Source organism: Sciurus carolinensis, chromosome 14 (assembly GCF_902686445.1).
Source record: "Sciurus carolinensis chromosome 14, mSciCar1.2, whole genome shotgun sequence".
In the NCBI taxonomy this organism is placed as follows: Eukaryota; Metazoa; Chordata; class Mammalia; order Rodentia; family Sciuridae; genus Sciurus; species Sciurus carolinensis.
The window spans coordinates 36,363,714-36,380,891 of NC_062226.1; the positions used below are offsets into that span (position 1 = coordinate 36,363,714).

General features: G+C 35.8%; 1 protein-coding gene across 8 annotated transcripts in view; it reads left to right on the forward strand.

Annotated features, from left to right (window-relative positions):
* Positions 1-16,273, forward strand: part of Rnf38 (ring finger protein 38) — a 119,610-nt gene extending 103,337 nt beyond the window's left edge. For all 8 annotated transcript variants that reach the window (XM_047524938.1, XM_047524941.1, XM_047524939.1 and 5 more), the window contains 7 exons: positions 1,018-1,188; positions 4,619-4,780; positions 5,234-5,340; positions 6,950-7,034; positions 8,741-8,862; positions 11,778-11,877; positions 12,744-16,273. In XM_047524938.1, the coding sequence (XP_047380894.1) occupies positions 1,018-1,188; positions 4,619-4,780; positions 5,234-5,340; positions 6,950-7,034; positions 8,741-8,862; positions 11,778-11,877; positions 12,744-12,806 (810 nt within the window). In that variant the 3' untranslated portion in view covers positions 12,807-16,273. The remainder of the gene's footprint in view (positions 1-1,017; positions 1,189-4,618; positions 4,781-5,233; positions 5,341-6,949; positions 7,035-8,740; positions 8,863-11,777; positions 11,878-12,743) is intronic.
* Positions 16,274-17,178: the final 905 nt, after the last annotated feature.

A 17,178-nucleotide genomic window follows, 5' to 3' on the forward strand; every position in this document is an offset into this window, starting at 1 on the left:
CTTGACATTGTAGTGTTCAACAGTTAATAGTGTGGGTATCTATTGGGTTTTTAATGGGTACTTTGAGTACCTGATCCCTTTGATAGAAATGGTTATCATCCTCATTTTCTAGATGTTGAATCTGAAAAGTTAAACGACTTGCTTAATGTCATAGGAACGGTATGGGAGAAAAATGTCATAGGAATGGTATGGGAGAAAAGAGATTGACACCTACTTCTTTTTGCCTCTAAAGCTTTTGCAAACAAACTACAATCCAGCTTCATTTCACAAATGAAGGTGTTGAAATTCAGAGGCTGTAAATGACTTAACTAACATTAATAATGTCTTCAAAAGAAAGCACTTATCAAAAGAATCTAACTGTAATTCTAATAACCTGGTCTGAATGTGAGATTAAAGCAAATATACACATCCCAGTACCAGTTTAACAGATTAATTTATCCAAACTTGGTTTCTCAGTAGTAACCATTGTCAGTCAAAATAGAGACCATAAGGCAGTTAGTTGTAAATTGTGCTTTTATAAAACAAGTCCTAGAAGCTGGGAATATAGCTCAGAGGTAGAGCGCTTACCTAGCATGCATGAACCCCTGAATTCAATCCCTAGTATCGCAAAAAAAAAAAAAAAAAAAAAAAAAAAAAAAAAAAGGTTTTAATGAAAAAGCCCTAGGAAGAAAAAATTCCTACAAGATTGAAAAACAGAATAGAATGTTTATCAGTATAATAGCTTGTAGATACAAAAATACAGTAGTATTTTTAATAAAAGTTATTAAAAAAACATTTTGTATGATTTGGGGGGAAGTATGACAATAATTCGAATGCTATTGTACCTTTTTAAAAAATATATATTCTGACCAACACTTACTAATAGATGCAAAGAGACAGTATTGTATTTTTTAATTTTATTAAAAATGTTTTGTATGATTTTGTGAGAAGTATGGCAGTGATTTTAATCATTTTATTTTTTAAAAAAATTAATTATATATTCTGATATACATAACCAAAAAATAATTTCTCTTACAGATGCTTCAGGCATGTTCGGTTCAGCACTTACCAGTACCATATGCTGCATTCCCACCTCTCATTTCTAGTGATCCATTTCTTATACATCCTCCTCACCTTTCTCCCCATCATCCTCCTCATTTGCCACCACCAGGCCAGTTTGTCCCTTTCCAAACACAGCAATCACGATCGGTAGGTATCTTATGTTTTTTATTTTCCCAGAATGTTTAGACCTGACAGAGTAGTTTAGTAGGTTATTGCCATTTAAATACTGTAACTTAGCTATTTTTATGATCCTTTAAAAAATTAAAGGACTCTATCAAAAAAAAAGTATAAACCTTGCATTAGCCTGATTTCTTAATTTTTTCTAATTATTTTAATGTCACTTGTCTAATTTCAATTTGAATTTTTTCATATCTGCATTTCTTTGGACATAAATCTGAAGAAAAATTTAGTTGTACTGTTTTTTGCCTTTATATGTCTAAATTGAAAATATTGTGAAATTAATGCCTGTTAGAATATTTGTATTCATTTAGGCATGCAAATTAACTTCTAAAGCTCAGTTTTTTCCAAGGGTCTGCTTTTCTGTGTTCTGGTGAAAAGCAAATGAAATATTTAACTCTGTCCTGGGACTAGAATATAGCTGAGAGGCATATTATTTGGGGGATCTAACATAGGAAAAACATTGTATAAATAAAAAGAAGGGCAACGGAAAAAGTTCCATTTGTACCAGGTGTGGTGGCACATGCCTATAATCCCAGCAATTTAGGAGGCTGAGGCAGGTAGATCACAGGTTTAAGGCCAATCTCAGCAATTTAGCAAGACCCTGTCTCAAAAATAAAATTTTAAAATACTGCAGGTAGCTGAATGTGGTGGCACATGTCTGTAATCTCAGTGACTGGAAACTGAGGCAGAAGGATTGCAAGTTTGAGGCTAGCCTTAGCAACTTAGCAAGGCTCAGCAATTTATTGAGACCCTGTCTCAAAACAAAAAATAAAAAGGGCTGGGACTGTGGTAAAGTGCCCCTGGGTTAAATCCCTAGAACCAAAAATTAATAATAATAAAATTTTTAAAAATTGTCTGCAGGTACAGCTCAGTGGCAGAACACCCCTGGGTTCAATCCCCATTACCACCAAAAATAAAAAATAAAAAGGTCCAAATGATTTTCGGTCAGGCCAAACTCAGCATGTAAACCTTCAGGGATTAAGGGAAAACAGAAAAAAATAACCTGTGGAAATTGTTGGAGTTAAAGATCTCAGTTCTGTGAAGGTAACTTAATAGTTTTGATAGCAGAGCCTAACAGTTGTTTACTAAGGATTTATGAGCCATTCTGGGTACCAAACAGGGTGAACTTACCTCTTTGTTCTCCTGAAAAGTATAGAATCAATTACAATCAAAGTTTGGCTCATTTGAAAAGTTAAACTACTTCTACAAGAAAATCTTGGAATCAGAATAGGGTTCATGCCTAAATTATCCTCCTACTTAACCCTCCTGTATCTGGGAATTTGAGGTTTAACTGAAATTTTGTCACTTGTATCTAAGTTTGGAATTCTTATATGTGGTGCTAAGGAACGAACCCAGTACCTCATATGTGCTAGGCAGTTACCATTCCACTGAGCTATAACCCCAGCCCCTGTGTTTGGAATTCTTTAAAAGATTCAGTCACATAACCAATGTAGAACTTTGGTTTATTGGTATTGTCATAGTGTAAGTAGTTGTGATTTCTCTCAAGTATGCATAAGCTTCCAAATTAAAGTTTTAGTAATTATTTTATTGGTTGTTTATTCTATAACTGAGGAAAGGAGTCAAAGTAACATGTAAAATTTTTTGTGCCCAAGAGAGTTGAATTAAAAACATCAAACACATAAATGTGTACACGTTTGTAGCAACATTTTTATTCCTAATAGCTAAAATATCAAGAGTCCAGATATCTATCCACTGATAAATGAATGAACAACAAAGAATGGTGGATCCATACAATGGAATATTGTTCCACCATAAAATAGAATGAAGTGTTTATGCAGTCTACAAGATGGATGAACCAGATCCATCAAGTTGTACTCCTTTTAAAGTTGTGTGAATTATATTCCATTAAATGTCCTATGTGATTGGAATAGCACTGTGTACTTCATGTACATCAGCTTTGTTCATAATACAACTTTGGGGTGGAGATACTGGGAATTTAACCCAGGGCCCTCAGCCCCTGAGCTGGGAAATCCCCAGCCCTTTTTTATTTATTTTTATTTTTTTTTTTTTTGTTATTTTTTTGCAGTGCTGGGGATCAAACCCAGGGCCTTGTGCTTGTAAGGCAAGCACTCTACCGACTGAGCTATCTCCCCAACCCCCTTTTTTATTTTTTATTTTGAGACAGGATCTAAGTTACTGAGCAACACTTAGTTACTGAGGCTGGCCTTGAACTGGTGATCTTCCTGCCTCGGCCTACCAAATCACTGTACCACTATACCTGACTTCACAGTACACTTCAGAAGTATACTGTGAATATTTCAGCCCATCAGTTTTATAATACTGAGGTGTGGATTAAGTCACATGACTGATTGGTGACAGTGCCAAGATTCCAAGTTCAAAGCTCATAGTCTTTACTGTTGCATAATGCTTCTGTACTTCATTGCATTTAGCCGTTTCTTTCTTTTTCCTTTCCCCTGGCTCTACCACTGAGTTGTATCCTCAGCCCTTTTTATTTTGAGACAGGGTCTTGCTAATATACTAAGACTAGCCTCCTTAGTTGCTGGGGTTACAGGTGTGTGCCCTGTACCCAGAATTTAGCCCTGTTTTCTGATTTATGAATGCACTCCATGTTATATTTCATCTGAGAAAGTTTGCCTGGAAATGATTCAATAGTTCTGAGTGCCACAACTGAAAAAGTAATTTTAACTTAAATATAATTGACTTACCATATGACATTTTTTTCCTCTTGTTTTAAAAGAACGTTCAAGTAGTAAATAAAATACATCCTGTAATGGAAATCCTTAATAACTTGTCCCAGAGATTTTCTTATTGAAATTGATGGTAGGAAGATTTTACTACAGTTTATTTCCACTTGTGTGAATTTTAGATTGATGTGAACATCAGGAGGCCTTGGGCTGGGGGTTTGTAGCTCAGCATATGCAAGGCCCTGGGTTGAATCTCTCACACTGGGGGGAAAAGGAAAAGACAGATGTATGACCTTAAAGATATTTTTTGGATTCTGCTGGTTACAGTGGCATATGTCTGGAATCCCAGTAACTCGGGAAGATGAGGCAGGAGGATTTAAGTTTGAGGTTAGCCTCAGCATCTTAGGCCATAAGTAACTTAGTGAGACTCTGTCTTTTTTTGGTGGGGGGGGGGGGGACGAACCCAGGGCCTTGTGCTTACAAGGCAAGCCTTCTACCTACTGAACTATCTCCCCAGCCCTGAGACTGTCTTAAAATAAAAAGAGCTGGTGATGTTCAGTGGCAAAACTTCCATGGGTTCAATCCACAGTTCCCCCTGCCCCAGAAAGATATTTTTGGATTCTTAATTTTTGATTATTATAAAATTCTGTCTACATTTCTGTCTGAACCCTAGAAGTATATTATTATTGTGTTTCTCTCTCTCTCTCTCTCTCTCCCCTCCCCCTCTCCAGCCTCTGCAGAGGATAGAAAATGAAGTGGAACTCTTAGGAGAACATCTTCAAGTAGGAAGTTTTACTTACCCCCCATCAGCCCATCCCCCAACATTACCTCCATCAGCTCCTTTGCAGTTCTTGACACATGATCCTTTGCATCAGGAGGTGTCCTTTGGAGTAGTAAGTTTTCATGCATTCCTTGACAAACTATTTGTTCTGAAGTGTTTCAGTGTAGCTCTCAACATGTTTAGAAGTTTAAATTTTTTTTTAACTTTTTCTTATTTTGTAGTTGTAGATGGACAGAATGCCTTTATTTTATTTATTTTTATGTGATGCTAAGGTTTGAACCCAGTGCTTCACATGTGCTAAGGCAAACACTCTGCCACTAAGCTACAACCCCAGCCCCTTAAATGTATTCTTAATAGCATTTGTTTGGAAAATTATATTTAGAAATGCACCTGAGTGTATGTTTTAAACTGGTTATTACATCTAAGTTAACATTTAAGAAATATTAAATGTCACTTAAACAGTGAACAGCTTTGTAAGTTTTCAAAAACCAAGACACTTTATTTGATATTAATTATTCATAATGTAGAATGATCTTAAATTCTTTTAATACTTTTTTCCCTGCAGCCTTATCCTCCATTTATGCCTCGGAGGCTCACAGGACGTAGTAGATATCGATCCCAGCAACCAATACCACCTCCCCCTTATCATCCCAGCTTACTGCCATATGTGTTGTAAGTTCTTTCTTATTTTATTGAATTCTAACTTTTGAAAACATTGAGATTCTTATGAGTTCTTCACAGACTTGTCATTTATTTAGATATTGTTTTTACTTAAGGGGCTTGAGGTCAGGAAGCCAATTAAGGGTAAAAGAAAGAGCAAGGAAATGGGAGAAATGGAGGAAAAGAAATCTCTGAGCCAAAAATATAGGTTTAATAAATCAAAAGGTGCAAGTTTTATGTCTTTTTTTTTTTTTTTCTTTTTTCTTTTAAATAGCTAGCTTTACCACCTGTCACTTTTGATCATGTAGCTTTTGATCATGTTTCTCTTGGGAAAGGAGACAAGAAGTTATTTGTGTGTCTTAGACCTACTCTATTAGGATTAGGTTTACTTATAACAAATATTAATGTGTTAAAATATGATAGTTCTCTCTCTCACATATTGAAGTCTAGCAGTAGGAAGATTAAGGGTGATTTGTTAGCCCCGTGACTATGAGAAATGGTTCCATTGTCATAATCTTGGAATTACATGATATAAACTGGCCCCTCTTACTCTAGTTATCATGTATATTTTCCAGGTAGCAAAAATGAAAATGAGTCCCAAGGATATTTCCTAAAAGTAGCATAGCACATATTATTCCCTATATTTCATTAGCCAGAACTTAGTCACATGTTTATAATTACCTACCAGAAAAGATAGGAAATGTACTTGTTAACCACATTCCTATATCACATTGGTCTGACAGTTGTATTTATATATATTTATATATAAATACAACATGTAATTTTTTTTTCTTAGTTTTAGAAGGACACAGTAACTTTATTTGTTTGTTTTTAAGTGTTGTTGAGAATTGAACCCAGTGCTTCACACATGTGAGGCAAGTGCTCTTCCACTGAACCATAACCTTAGCCCTGTTGTGATAGTTTTAGCTCCTTTCCTATTACCCCCTCTTCTGCCCTCCCCTTTATCTTTGTCTTTCATATAAGTGTCCTGGCTTGTTTTTGGAATTTTTCTATTTAAGGTCTTTTGCACTTTTACATAAATTTTAAACTGAATATGTTTCTATTAAAAAAAAAAAAAAGACCTGCTAGGTTTTGGTAGGGATTATAATGAAAACAGTTAATTTTGAGTCCTCTGGTCTGCTGACAAGATATATTGCTGTTTATCCTAAAATTATTTATGCAGTTGTTATTGCACAGTCTAGTATGTTTTATGAAATTTATCCCTTCATTTATGTTTTTTAATGCTATTATAAATGATGTGTTTTTAATATCAACTTGTAATTTTTGGTTGCGGGTATTGGGAATTGAACTCAGAGGCACTCAACTACTGAGCCACATCCCCATCCCAGTTTTATTTATTTATTTTATTTAGACAAAGGGTCTCTCTGAGTTGCTTAGCATGTTGCTGAGTTGCTGAGGCTGGCTTTGAACTTGCAGTTCTCCTGTTTCAGCCTAAAGCTGCTGGATTTCAGGCATGTGCCACCGTGCCCGTCTAACTTTTAATTTTTTGTTGGTAGTAAAGTTAATCTTTGTAAGGGTTGCACTGGCCTTTGTCCTTCCCGTCTTGTCATTGAATGAGTGTACTGACTTATCAATGCTAGCATTGTTGTTTTCACTGCAGGTCAATGCTTCCAGTGCCACCTGCAGTGGGCCCAACTTTCAGCTTTGAATTGGATGTGGAAGATGGAGAAGTAGAAAATTATGAGGTCAGTAGATGAACTGTGAATTAATTTGCAGGGTATTATGTCATGAAAGTATTATTCTAATCACCATCTAATTAAATATTAAAAAAGATGTCGTTGCAGCAAATAAAAAAGATTACCTTCAAAGAGGCCAAGAAGGGAGAGCATGAGATGAAAAATGTACCAAGTGTAAAAGTGAAATTATTCAAAAGGCAGGATGCCGCTTCTGAGAAATAGGACAAGATCTCAGTTAAGGTTATCATTCTAGGAAACCCAGCCAATATCAACTGCTTGAGTGACTCCAAGTTAACTCCTCCTATCCCCAAGGAGACTTGACTCTGGATCACAACCAAGCTAAATCTCATATTGCTCTAAAACTGGATATGACTACTTACTGTTCATAAAGTGTCATTATCTGAAGAAACTAATCCTCAGCTCACTATCCAAATGTCAGCTATGCCAACGTGAAATTACTGTAAGGAAAGGAAGTTGGTATTTGTGAAACTGGCTCAAGGGAAAATTCTTCATTTCCATGTAGCAGCATGGTATTCTATCATTGAGACTGAAAGACCATCCTGTATACTGTCTGTTACAAAAGCCATCTCTGACCACATCAGAAACAACAGGTTTGAAACCCAAAGGAAGTCTGTGTCCATGGTTGTTTTCCATGGTGACAGTACCCATGGTGTTAACATAGTCTCTGTTCATTCCCTATTGTCATCAAGAATAGGTCCTGGAAGTTTGTTGAAGGTCTCCTTATTAATGATTTCTCATGAAAAGAGAAATCATTTTTTTTAAAGATGTTATAAAACATTTTTTAAAAATTTTTATTTTTACAGACTGCATTTTGATTCATTGTACACAAATGGGGTACAACTTTTCATTTATATGGTTGTACACAATGTAGATTCACACCATTCATGTAATCATACATGTACATAGGGTAATAATGTCTGTCTCAGTCCACTATCTTTCCTTCCCCTACCCCATTTTCCTCTACACCATCCAAAATTCCTCCATTCTCCTCCTGCGACACCCCCCCCCCATCACTCACTTAACAGAGAAAACATTCGACCTTTGATTTTTTGGGGGGCTTGGTTTATCTCACTTAGCTTGATAGTCTCCAACTCCATTTATTTACCAGCAAATGCCGTAATTTTATTGAGAAAGATGGATCTTGCTGCAGACGAATTGGCAAAGGAAAAAGAAACTGCTTTTGAATTTCTTTGCTCTGCCTAATTAGGCAGTCATTTTGATGTTATTGTATGCCCCCAAACTGAAGCATTTATATGTCGTCTTTGATTCTAGGATCAAATAATAATACTATCCTTAAATTACCTGTGAAAAACAGTATATTTTAAAGATTATATGCTTCCTGGTACAGATTTGTGAGTGAAAGTCTTACGCACAGTTTTGTCCCTCAGGGGATGTTTGACTTTGGTAAACTTTTTTAACAAATATATGCAGAACTATCTTTACCTATGAAATCATACTATCATAGTTTTTGGTCAAAATAATCTGGAGTTTAGGGTAAATAGCGATGGATGAAATAAAATTAGCCATGAATTATTGAGCTTGGGTAATGGGTATATTCTGTTCATTGCACTGTTTTTTATTTTCGTTTTGTTTTTACTTTTTGTATGTGAATTTTTCTATGTAAAATAAAATCTTTAAAATTAATGGAATAGGAAATTTAAAGAAAGATGAAAATGCCTTTTTTTCCTCTGTAGGCCCTTTTAAACCTGGCAGAGCGACTGGGAGAGGCTAAACCTCGAGGACTGACTAAAGCAGATATTGAACAACTTCCTTCTTATCGGTTTAATCCTAACAATCACCAGTCAGAACAGACTTTGTAAGTATATTTTTTTCTGACACAAGTGTTAAATTTCCTTTAATTTAAAGGAAAATATCATGAAATAAAAGCTTAAGACTCAGAACTTGATATAAAGAGATAAGTTACCTCTGTTTCATACTCTGGGTCTTTGCTGACCAATAAGGTATGGGCTAATTGTGTAACTGTTTAAATTCAGTGAAATTAACAGTTAAATTTCTTGCTGCGTGTGGTAGTACACACACACCTGTAATCCGAACTACTAAGAGGCTGAGGCAGGAGGTTCACAAGTTCAGAGCCAGCCTTGGGCAATTTAGGCCCTGTCTGAAAGTAAAATTTTAAAAAGGAATGGGGATATAGTACTTACCTAGCATATGTGAGGCCCTGGGCTAAACTAGAGTACTTTCAAATAAATAGATAACAGAATTCATAGAGTTGTACATCCATCACCACAAATTTAGACCCTTTTTTATCGCCTGCAGAAGAAATCCCTCACTCACTTGTAGACACTCCCCTTACCTCCCCAACCCTGTCCAACTTGACACACACTCTAACCCTTTACCTGCTTTATGCCTCCATAGCTTTCACATAAATGAGATTATATAATATGTGGTCTTTTTGTGTCTGGCTTCTTTAATTTAACTTAACTTTTCAAAGTACATTTATGTTGTAGCTTATATCAGTAAGTCATTTATTTTCATGGCCAAATAATATTCCATTCTGTGGATACATTATATATTGTTTATCCTTTCATCAGTTTATGTACATTTTTGTTGTTTCTACTTTTTGGATATTATGAATAATACTTTGAACATATGTGTATAGGTTTTCTGTGAATGTATGTTTTAATTTTTTTGGAATATACACCTGGAAATGAATTGCTGGGTATCACTTCTGTTTAACTTTTTGAGACCTGCCAATATTTGCAAAACGGTTACACCATTTTCTGTTTCTACCTGCACTGTACAAAAAGGTTTCAATCTCACTATGTTTTTGCCAGCATTTGTTATTGTCTTGTCTTTATTATATTGTCCTAGTGCTTTAAAAAAAAAAAAAATTATCCCATCCCCATCACCCCATCTCTCCCCTCTACATAATCCAAAGTTCCTTCATTCTTCCCTACCCACCTCCAACTATGGATCAGCATCTGCTTATCAGAGAAAACATTCGACCTTTGGTTTTTAGGGATTGGCTTATTTCACTTAGTATGATATTCTCTAGTTCCATCCATTTACCTGCAAATGCCATAATTTCATTCTTCTTCAAGACTAATATTCCATTGTGTAAATGTGCCACATTTTCTTTATCCATTCATCTGTTGAAGGGCATCTAGGTTGGTTCCATAGTTTAGCTATTGTAAATTGAGCTGCTATAAACATTGATGTGGCTGCATCACTGTAGAATGTTGATTTTAAGTCCTTTGGGTATAAACCAAGGAGTGGGATAGCTGGGTCAAATGATGGTTCCATTCCAGGTTTTCTGAGGAATCTCCATACTGCTTCCCATAGTGGTGGCACCAATCTACAGTCCCACCAACAATGTATGAGTGTACCTTGTCCCTCACATCCTTGCCAACACTTATTGCTTGTATTCTTGATAATTGCCATTCTGACTGGAGTGAGATGAAATATCTTAGTTTTGATTTGCATTTCTCTAATTGTAAGAGATGGTGGACATTTTTCCATGTTTGTTGATTGATTATATTTCTTCTGTGAAGTATCTGTTCAGTTCCCTTAGCCCATTTATTGATTGGGCTAGTTTTTTTGGTGTTAAGTTTTTTGAGTTCTTTATATATCCTGGATATTAGTGCTCTGAGATGTGTGTGGTAAAGATTTTCTCCCAATCTGTAGGCTCTCTCTTCATGTTATTGATGGTTTCCTTTGTTGTAAAGAAGCTTTTTAGGGGCTGGGGAGATAGCTCAGTTGGTAGAGTGCTTGCCTTGCAAGCATGAGGCCCTGGGTTTAATCCCCAGCACCGCAAAAAAAAAAAAAAAAAGGCAGCAGCTTTTTAGTTTGAATCCATCCCATTTATTGATTGTCCTAGTGGCTTTGAAGTGGTATCACACTGACATTTTAATTTTCCTTTCCCTGGTAGCTCTTACTTTTGAGCATTTTTAAATTTCTTTTTTCTTTTTTTTTGTTTGGTACTGAGGATTAAACCTGGGTGTGCTTAACCTCTGAACCACATCCCCAGCCCCGCATCCCACCCCCTTTATGTTTTTACTTTGAGATGGGGGTCTTATTAACTTACTTAGGGCCTTAATAAGTTGCTGAGGCTGGTTTTGATCTTGCCCTTCTACCTCAGCCTCCTGAGTCACTGGGATTACAGGTGTGCACCACCACACTTGGACCCAACCCTTTTTATTTTTTGAGACAGGATCTTGCTGAGTTGCTTAGGGCCTTGCTAAATTGCTGAGGTTGGCTTTGAATTTGGAATCCTCTTGCCTCAACCTCCTGAGTTTTTTGTTGTTGTTGTTTCTTGTTCTTTTGATATTATCTCTCAGATGACCTGATACATGGTTATCTTTTGCCTGATCCAAGATCACAAAGACTTAACTGTGTTTTAAGAGTTTAACTCTTACAATACTGGCTTTGAATCTTTCTTTTTAAGTTAATATTTATATATAGTGTGAGGTTAAGGGACATCTGCCTGCCTTCTTTTTCATGTGTATTTATATTTTTTTTATAATGTTAAAGTATTTTTGGTTTTAAGACTTCATTTGGATGTTAGCCAGAGATTTTCAGTCATCCTTCAGTAAAGCAGAGCACTCTTACTAAATGCCTTAATATCATTGTTTTTCAGGTTGATAGATTATTTTGTCTACAAATTTAAGTGATAAAACTGAGAATGATAAGTGGTTTTATAGACTTCCACAATCATTTCAAAATAGAAAACCACCCAATTTTATGTTTAATTGATCTTTTTGCTTCTTTTAGGTGTGTAGTATGCATGTGTGATTTTGAGTCAAGGCAGCTACTTAGAGTCTTACCCTGTAACCACGAGTTCCATGCCAAGTGTGTTGACAAATGGCTTAAGGTAAAATGATGGTATCTATAAAGGAAATAACACTGAATTTTCTGTTTTATTGACCATAGGTTCATTAGAGTGAGTCCATGGTTTAGTAGAGTATGGGTATAAGAGACAAAATTGAAATATTGCTTTCAGAGTACAATTTCTTCAGATGAAGAGAAAAGGCCAGTGAAAGTTAGGGGTTGGGGCTATAGTTCAGTGGTAGAACATGAATGAGGTCCTGAGTTCCATTCCCAGCACAAGGAGGGTGGGGTTGCTGCGGTGATCAACATGAGACTGATTATGTAAAACCTAAAATCTGCCCTTGATAATCCTAATTTTCTTTAATTTTCTTGTGGTACATAGGGACAAGACCTGAACTTGTTAGGCCAGATCTCTGAGTTTAGAAAGGTAGCTTACTAGAGCTCCCTTTACTTTTAAGTTAGTTGTTAAATATGTCTAAACTGGAACTGGGTAATCTTGTTTTTGTGTTTGAACAGACATATTAAAAAATCATTTATGGCAAGAAGCTGAGGCAGAAGGATGGCAAGTTCAAGTCCAGCCTGGGCAATTTAGCAAGACCCTGTCTCAAAATTCAAAAGGGTTAGGAGTGAACTGGGGATGTAGCTCAGTGATAAAGTCCCCCAGGGTTAAAGCCCCAAGTGCTACCAAAAAAAAAAAAAAAAAAAAAAAGGCCATTTATGGGATATTAAATCTTTGAGTTTTGTGAGTTTTTCTTTTTTTTGTCATTTTAAAGCACATGATTATTTTGTGCCTCTTTAAAGGAACGAAGTGTGTAAAACCTGTATTGGAAGTGAAAGCAGTTCTGTTGTTTTTATTAAATTTAATTATATGAGTCACAATGCAAACAAGTTTTCTCTCTTGTTTTTTAGGCAAATCGTACTTGCCCAATTTGCCGAGCTGATGCTTCAGAAGTGCATCGGGATTCAGAATGACCAACTTAAGAGCACAAATTTAGTTTGGGTGTTCCTCATCACATGTATATACGGACTATCCATTGAACTTAATCTGTGTGGCTTCCAGCCCTCCCTTTACCAAAAGGGTCAATGGACCTTTCTTTGCACTGTGTGACTTAATCAACTATAAAAGCTTACAATTAGTCTTCACAATTATGGGATTGTTATACTAACCGTGTGATTGGAACTCCAAAGAATTTTTCTTTAGCTTAATTTTGTGTGTGCACTAACATTCCCTGGTTTTTGTGTGATCATTCCGAGTGTTGCTGCAAGATTACAGTGGACGTGATCTTTTAGCATGTGCTTTTATAAAAAGTGGTAGCTCCAGATGATATAGCAATCTACCTTATATAGAGCCTTCAGAAACTGTGAGTGGAAATGAATGCAGTGTATGACTGTTGATAAATGTATCTGTGTGTGAGAGAGAGAGTGTGCAACTACTTGTGAGAGGGCATGGTAGCTTATGTGTGTATGAGATCCTATATACCAGCATGTACCAAGAATGTGTGTGTAGTTTTAATTATGCTGCAATGTATAATCTGGTGTGTTATTTAAACAGCACTAGTACTGTACACTGGTTTTTCCCCTTGTGTTTGCTGTTGCACACTGATTGCTAAGGGTGCATCAATTATAAGCATTGAATACTCCATCCCCTTTCTTCCCAGTGAATGGAATGAGAAAAGCCTTCTTCCTTTGCTTCAGGCAGCTGTCACCTTCTCTTCATTGGTGGTCCTAAGTGGGTCACTTAAGAAAAAAAGTGTAACAGATTCTCACTCCATGAACCTGAGTTTTGATTCTGTTGTGGAAAGAAAATTTTAAATCTCCAACTTGCTGTTTCCAAAAAGAAGGTGCAATATCATACATCATCTGTTAGCAATATTAGCATTTCAATCAAGGATTTGAATGTCGATACTTTGTATTTCCTTTACATTTTCAGTAAGCTTCCTACAGAAAGTACCTGTGATGATTTTTTTTTTTATTTTTTATTTTTGGTGTGTGAGTGTGTGTGTGTATTTAGATTTGTAGTCTATTCTGAAGATATATGAGTAATATATTTTTAAGAATACCACTGGTCCCATGAAGTCTTGCCTCTTTGACTTCCACCAGAACAAAATCTGTTATTTCAGCTTGATTTCCACCAATGTGTTCTTTGTTCAAGCTCCCATAGGCAACTAAATTATTTCAAGAAAACTGTTTTCTGTTCATATTAATTCACTTGCCAAGCTCCAATTCTGAAAGTTGTCTTAGTTCTTTCTTCAGTAAATGTGCTTCTTTTTGAAGCCCTTGTTTCAGGATGGATCAAGTGCTATGACAGCTTGTGTTCCTTAGACCTGATTTGCTTTGATGTCTTGCTGCTTTTCCTTTTAATTTTTGTTTGAATAAGAAAAGTTTAATACAACAGATATCCAAAATACTTGCAGTATAAATGAAGATTTGATTTTTGTATAAAATAATGCTGTCAAACAGGAATTGTCCCTCATTTAGTTGATCTAAAATAATACATAGCTGTATTTTTTTAATAGGTTCATTGAGTGTAATTCAGATTGTTTAAAGTCATTTTTCCAGCAACATTTAGATTTCTTTCTCATCCTTTTGGTGTATTCAGCATTGTCTGCCTCCTCCTGCAGTTGATGTCATTGCTTTGTTTGCAGTAGCACATGCTGCATTATTCTAGTCAGGACTGTGAGAACTTGCTGCCAGCCTCACTCAACTCTCAGTTGGCTCTGGGTCAGTTTTGTGCTCAGACAGTGTTAACTACTTGTTACTGCCATGCTGCTTGCCTTCCTTTGAAACCTCTATAAGCTCATCACAGCCTAGAGTTCCGTAAAGTCAATTCACACAGAAGCACAATTTTGTCCTCTTCCAGACACTGTTGCCTCTATCTAGTCATACAAATAGGATTTTGCATACTTTGTCCCTAGATTTGTCAGTGCATCAGAAATACACCTAAACAGTGGTAAAATGCACATGTTAATATTAAATCATTTAGGATAATCCCCTTCCTGTTCCTGAAGAATAAAAAGTATGTTAAAGACCAAAATTATTGGCATATAATAATCAGCTGCATACAAATCACGTATAGTTTTATCTTTTTATTTTTTTTATTAAAAAATCATGTTTAAAATGGCAAAAGCCCATCTTGTAGACTCTTTTGTATAGCTGCAAAAATTTATATCTGTACAGATCTAACATTAACACTACTACACTCAGTATTCATTTTACTGAAGCATGCAAGTAAAGCACTTTTTGTAATTTATATAGAGAAACCTAATTAACAAGGCACATTGTACTAATGACTAGGAGAAGTAACTTTTTTTTCCCCTTCCTCTATGAATTCTTGTCATAACGTCTCCTTTTCCCAATAAATTTTTGAGAGGCAGTTGGCAATTTAGGAGGCAGCAGGGTCTATTATGATAAAATCCTAATAAGTTTAATTGTTGCACTGTTGTGGCTGATCTCTTGAGGAATGTCTTGTCTTTGTATGGAGCTCTTAGAGATGTGTCCAGATTTGCTTACTAAGTGGTTAGTGCATATTAGGAGCACACATGTGTGTGTTCTGACCTTCTCAGACTAGCCACAGTGAGCGACTCTGTGGCTAGCATATGAGAAAGAACAGTTGATTTCTTGCCCAGCTGTTACCACCAGATTGCAGGCAGATGTTGGTTTGTTGCCTTCGTCCTCTTTCCTCCTAAAACAACATTGACTTTACCATCTTAACTCAGCTGTGGGTTTGGGGTTTTTTGGTTTTTTTTTTGGTATGAATTGTCATGTTTGGTATTATTTTTAACCCCCACCCTGAAAAACAAAAACAAAACAAAACAAAAACAAAAACAAAAAAAAACAAAAAAAAAACACTAACTCAAGGCCTCCATGGATCAAGATCTCATATTAGGATTTTTTTGTCCTTAAAAAAAAAAAAAAAAATTTTTTTTTTTTTTTTTAAGCAAAATCTGGAAAATGTGAAAATATATTTAGATTTTATATACTCTCTGAAATGTGATTTAAGATTCTTAAATTTGGACCTCTTGTAATAATTTAAATGAGATCTACCAACTCACTTGTGATATTTTTCACAGATATCTTTAGACCTTCATTAGCGAACTATTTTCCCCCTGTTGGTACATTTGGTTACCTCATTTTGCTATTTGTTTCAGATTATGAAAGCTTACAGGGGTGTCTGTTGGAATCATTTGCTGAGTCATTTCCTCAAATCATATTCCATTGTATCAGTTAACATATAGTTTTAAATGTACGTATTATAAATATCTGTAACCAAATCATTTGAAGGCTTGATAAATTTTTAACAAAGTTTGTACATTTTTTATGAAAGTTACTAGTAATGCTTTACTAAGTAGTGCAATGAATTTTTATTTTTAATCCCTGTGCCCAATTTTGGAGTTGAGAGGGTTGTTGGTAATAAATGTATGATGTACACTTAAAACATTTCTTGTTTCATGTTACTCTGTTAGGGTAGGGAAAAGTTGGGTATGCAGAGAGAATGAATAGTATATGGGCTTCCAGCTGGTGGAAGTGAGTTGAGCTACTAGCTGCCAGATTTAATTTTTAAACAGTATTTCAGGTGTTTCAGTGTTGGTGTAAACAACTTAGAAACACAAGAATGCCTGGCATATAATATATGGTAAATATTTATGTCTTTTAAAAAGCCAAGATGATAGCGGAAAGTGTAGCCACAGATGTGCTCCCTGCATATTGAATAGTAGAAATACATAAGTAGGTAACCATAGGTGCAGGTGAAAAGATTACAATAGGTAATTGAGCAGATGTGTCCACATTAGCTCCAGTTTATATCCAGTTTACTGTCAACATCAGGGAAGAGCCTTTGCTTGTCATTTTCTATACATGTTTGTATAGAAAATATATAGGCTAAAAAAGAACGAAGATAACACCTATTCATATGCCCATTTGTGTTACTTGAGAAGGTAACGGGGTCCAGTATTCAACTGACAGGAACATTGAACTCCTGATTTTTCCCTCATTTTCACTACACAGAAGAGTATTTGTGTCAGATTTTCAGTGTCTCCAACACTACACTTGTGCTCTTATGGCAAAGGCATTTACTTTACTCTCTGAGGGAGGGCCATGTGACTTGAAAGCATAGATTATTATGACCTCGTCATGTGAGAGCATTTACAAGCCAACAATCTTTCTCTTGGTTGTGATAATGGCAGCCCTGGAAAAGAGCTGCCCTAGAAAACCACCAACCCTCAGCACATATTTCTGAAGGCAAAAATTAGAAGCCTTTAAATAGGCACAGTTCTCTAAACTTGACTACCTAGGAGGCTACTGCAGGAAAAATAGATGTTGAAGGTCAACCTCAAGTGACTTAGTA